The 4,488-nt window shown below is 37.9% G+C and overlaps 1 protein-coding gene across 1 annotated transcript; it reads left to right on the top strand.

Annotated features, from left to right (window-relative positions):
• The first annotated feature begins 2,722 nt into the window (after nt 1–2,722).
• LOC115693664 (basic form of pathogenesis-related protein 1-like) lies at nt 2,723–3,430 on the top strand. Its single transcript, XM_030620702.2, has one exon. It carries the CDS (start codon nt 2,780–2,782, stop codon nt 3,269–3,271), a length of 492 nt encoding a protein of 163 aa, XP_030476562.1. The 5' UTR covers nt 2,723–2,779; the 3' UTR covers nt 3,272–3,430.
• Nucleotides 3,431–4,488: the final 1,058 nt, after the last annotated feature.

Genomic DNA, 4,488 nt, shown 5'->3' with positions numbered 1-4,488 from the left:
ACGCTTAAAATAAACCCTCTCAATTGAGGAGAGAGCTAATACACATCTAACTATCCCACGTAATATTCGATCAATTGCATCCTCACCATGTCCCCAAACATTGGGGAAAAGAAGGCATGTGCTTGTTCCCAAACTTTCAATCGGTGTATATTATCAAAAGCCGACAATAACAAAGTGAAAGTGTCGGAGGGGCGAGTAAAAGTTCATAACAAAATGCACATTACTTCCAAAATTTAGAGGGTTCCAATAATTTTCCCTAAAATTGAAGTGGAGATAAATGATATAAGCTGTAGCATAAGAGAAAATTGTTGGGGGATTAACTAATAAACGAATCGTAGTAGTACATGTACTAAATTGAACCGTCTAATTTAAAAATAACAGGGCCCATATACATAGGTCCCACGTAGGACTCGTTAAATTCAATTCAGTACATAATTTTTTTGACGAATTTACTGAATATTTTTGGGTGGGAGATAATATCATTGTCACTATCATCACGTTCATCACATCGACTATTTTCCACAATCAAGGAGGACAAATCAAAGAAGGAAAAGAATAGAAGAGAAAAAGACAACAAATCAAACCGCGGAAATTCGTCCGGTGATGCCGCTCCTTCGCATCGCGGCTCTCCTCCATTCCTCCAAGCTCGTAGAAAGTGTTGACTTTCCTTAATTCCCACGAAACCCTAGTTTGTTGTTTGGACCGTTTCTTGTCTTTAACAATTTTTTTTTCTGGACACTTTTGAACTCCTGAATTTGATTGGCTCGAGCCAAGAATTTTCCCTTATAGTTTTTTAATAGGACAGTTATGCCGTTGGGATTTTATAACATGATTTGAAATGTTAAGTTGCTTCTGATCTCCGGCAATCTTGCAAACAGACAAATTGAGGTCCCATGCATAGAATCTACGCATCCCACTCGTCCACTTTTTCATCTTTTAGGTTATATTGCGTATGCTTGTTCTTTCCTTTTTTTTTTTTTTTAAATATAGCGAGAAAATCGCAAATTTTGACTCCATGAAATATCCGACTAATCTCAACAATCTGGTAAGACATAGATCAAAATACCATATGGGTAACCCAAACATGAAATTATTTGCACTAGTAACATGCGGAGCCGAACCAATGTCTTGCTTTTAATCCACACGTTCAATGAACGTTGCTCATGTCTATTGTTTAGCCACTAAGCCAAGACGAGGAATTTCACGTAATCTTTTATGCAATAAATTGTAATATTCTTCCTGAAATGGTGGGTCTTCGTCGGTTGTGCCCATAAAGCAAGTGGAATACATGTTGAGCAAATCTCGGCTCCTACTTTAGGACACAAAAAGCTAATTTTTTTTTCAATAACATAAAGCTACTTCTCAATAAGTCCTTAGTAATTTCGGCTCCTACTTTAGGACCTCTCCTACAGTATCGTACCACAGTAGAGTTTAACCACCTAATTCGGGATTGATTGATGTGGTTACTCTACAAATAGGACACTATAATAACGAACCATGAACTAAGAAAGGCATCAAATAGAAAAACTTTTCAAGAGCGGCTTTAATTACAGCGTGAACATTAATTTTTAATTTAAGTTATTATCTATATGAAGACTCGTACAATAACTAAGGCTGCTTATAAATTATCGTTTTCTTTAATAGTGGTTAGTGCTTCATTGTATAATGATTTTTTTTTTCCGTGAAGGACTGCCTCATGGTTTCGTTCAAGCATGGCACCGTATTCCATGATAGCGAAACCCCTCACATGTGAATTCACCGTTAGAAGCGCTGATTATCAGCTGAAACTTATGACCATATGATAATGCATACCATGTTACCCACCCTAGGATTAATCAATTGACAATAGCGTTACTATGCTTTCAGCTGTGGAACCGATGATTATGGGTTTGATTCCTATCTTGGAGAACTCAGATTTACATGGGGGCCCATAATGGTGGGTTGAGTTTTTCTAAGTCGGCCGATTATGGTCGTGCCTCTCAATCATTTTTTTATTAAAAAAAAAGCCATATACATCTATGTATTTCTTTTACCCGACACATACACATCTATCTATATCTACGTACATAAGTCAATACACCCTTTGTCTCCCTTTTAGATCCCCTAAATTACCATTCCTTTCTTTGTCTCATACCCACCCATTTCATAAATAACCATCCGGTGTCTTTATCTCCTCATAGATTTAGACTTCCTTATTACCTTTGCTTTCTTTTATCTTATACTCACCTATTTCATATATAAACTTACTCATTTTCTTTCAATGCATAATTACCTTAACACCGGTATATAATAATGATGTGGATGAATTGCGATTCGCATTCAAGCGAAGCGATTGAACTTATAGTAATTCAAGATGTTTTCAAATGGACAATATTACTTTCTTTGGGAAAATAGAAGATGGTCCACAAGCACAAAAGACATGCATCCCCTGTCAAGGCCTAATTCACCGGAGAGATGATTGCGGATATCGAGGTTTTCAATCACCATAAAGTAAACTACAAGTCTATATCAGTTATGTCACCGATATTCGTATTCTCTTTTCAGGATGAAAGCAATATGAGAGTCAATATGATAATTTCTGCAATAGTTTTACATGACTTCGAATCTCCCAACAGTTGCATACAGTTGATTATATATATTTTTTATATTTCATTTCCTTTCAATACAAGCAAAAGTTGTTAAGTGAAACCCTCTCATTTTTTGCCTATAAATACTTCACCCTATTAGTGCTCGTCATCATCATCACAAACACTCTCAAAACCCTTCAAATTGGCTGGTTATGGCTTCTTTTGTTAAGCCCTCACTAGCAATTATATCCCTCACCTTCCTCTTGGCCATTGCTGAAACCTCATTAGCCCAAAGCAGCCACCAGGACTTTGTCGACGCGCACAATGCAGCCCGTGCCCAGGTAGGGGTGGCCCCGCTAGCGTGGAACGACACCGTTGCTGCCTATGCCCAAAGATATGCCAACAAGCGGGCCGCCAGTGGCTGCGCCATGGAGCACTCGATGGGCCCTTATGGTGAGAACCTGGCAGAGGGCTATGGCGAGCTGAGCGGTGAAGATTCTGTGAAGATGTGGGTGAGTGAGAGGGCCAACTACGACCATCGCTCCAATGCTTGTGTCGGTGGCGAGTGCTTGCATTACACACAGGTTGTGTGGAGGAGCTCGATTCATCTTGGGTGTGCTAGGGTTAAGTGTAGCAATGGGTGGTGGTTCGTGACTTGTAATTATGATCCCCCGGGGAATTACGAAGGTGAACGTCCCTATTAATTTACTACTAATGATCGTACTTTTCATTTGCATTTGTGACATAAAGTTAATGTGTACTAGAGACATTTACTAGCTATAGCTAGCTAGGTGTTCTCCTAGTTGAAGTTGAATATTAATGGATTATGCCCCCACTCCAATGAGAAAAGCATGTTCCTTCAATAGTATTGTCTTTCTCTCGTTGTATATAATCAGTGCATTAGAATTAACATCATTTTCTAAGTATGATTTAACAACTGTCTCAAGAACTTGTTGGTAAGACCCTGATAGAAAATAATAAACAAAATATACGGGATTTACGTGTTTTAGAGACAGACGTCCACATGAAGAGATTGAGAAAATTCACAAAAAATAAAGTTGAATGACATAACGGTTTCGTTTATTTCGCGAAAAATGAATGATTCATAAAACATTTTTCTGAAAATGATCGCTTGTATTGCATACAAAAATAAATGAACAAAACGTATTTTCATCATATACGAAAATATTTAGATATAAATTATTATCGGTAACAAAAATATTTTTCATTGACTAATTATTTCAAGTAATACAAGCGATCGTTTTGAAAAAACATTTTTCAAATTATTCACTTGTCGTGAAACAAACATAGCCTATATGTCTTTCAAATCCTAAAACCCCCATTTACAACACTCCTTTAGGTGGAGAGAGAGAGAGACGCCACACAAACGATGGATGACGGCGAAAGTGGCGGCGGCGATGCCCAGCCACTGCGCGTCTACACGGGCGGGTGGGGAAGCGGTCGATGGTGGGCTTCTCGGTGAAGGAGGAGGTAGAGGAGGGTAAAAAAAAAAGGGAAAGAAAGGATAAAAAGGAAAAAAAAAAAAGTGAAATGGGGAAATAAGATGAGAGCACAAGTGATTGAATATTCAATATGGCAATATGCTTATATACTCTCATTCTGAAGCGAAGTTGAAAATGTAAACTTATCCCCACAGATGGAGAAGCACCCAGAAATATATAGTAACATCAAAATAATCAATTACACGGTTAAAGCGGGTTTGATAATAACTTATCCCCATAAATGGAGTAATGCTACATGTGCTAACAAATCTTACTAGACGTTTTTACTACAATTGTTCGGTACATGATTCAATAGCCACATAACTTAGTAAACAAGTTCTAGTAAAATTTCTTATTAGATCTAGCACATCTATTTTTGTGCTTTGCGGAAATGTGGCATCACGGCAAGGGGATTGGGC

Source organism: Syzygium oleosum, unplaced genomic scaffold (assembly GCF_021117445.2).
Source record: "Syzygium oleosum isolate NSW1041296 unplaced genomic scaffold, Sole_v2.1 Sole_v2.27, whole genome shotgun sequence".
NCBI classification, from domain to species: Eukaryota; Viridiplantae; Streptophyta; class Magnoliopsida; order Myrtales; family Myrtaceae; genus Syzygium; species Syzygium oleosum.
Note: the sequence above shows the minus strand (reverse complement) of the source record. Positions and strands in the feature narration are given on the sequence as shown.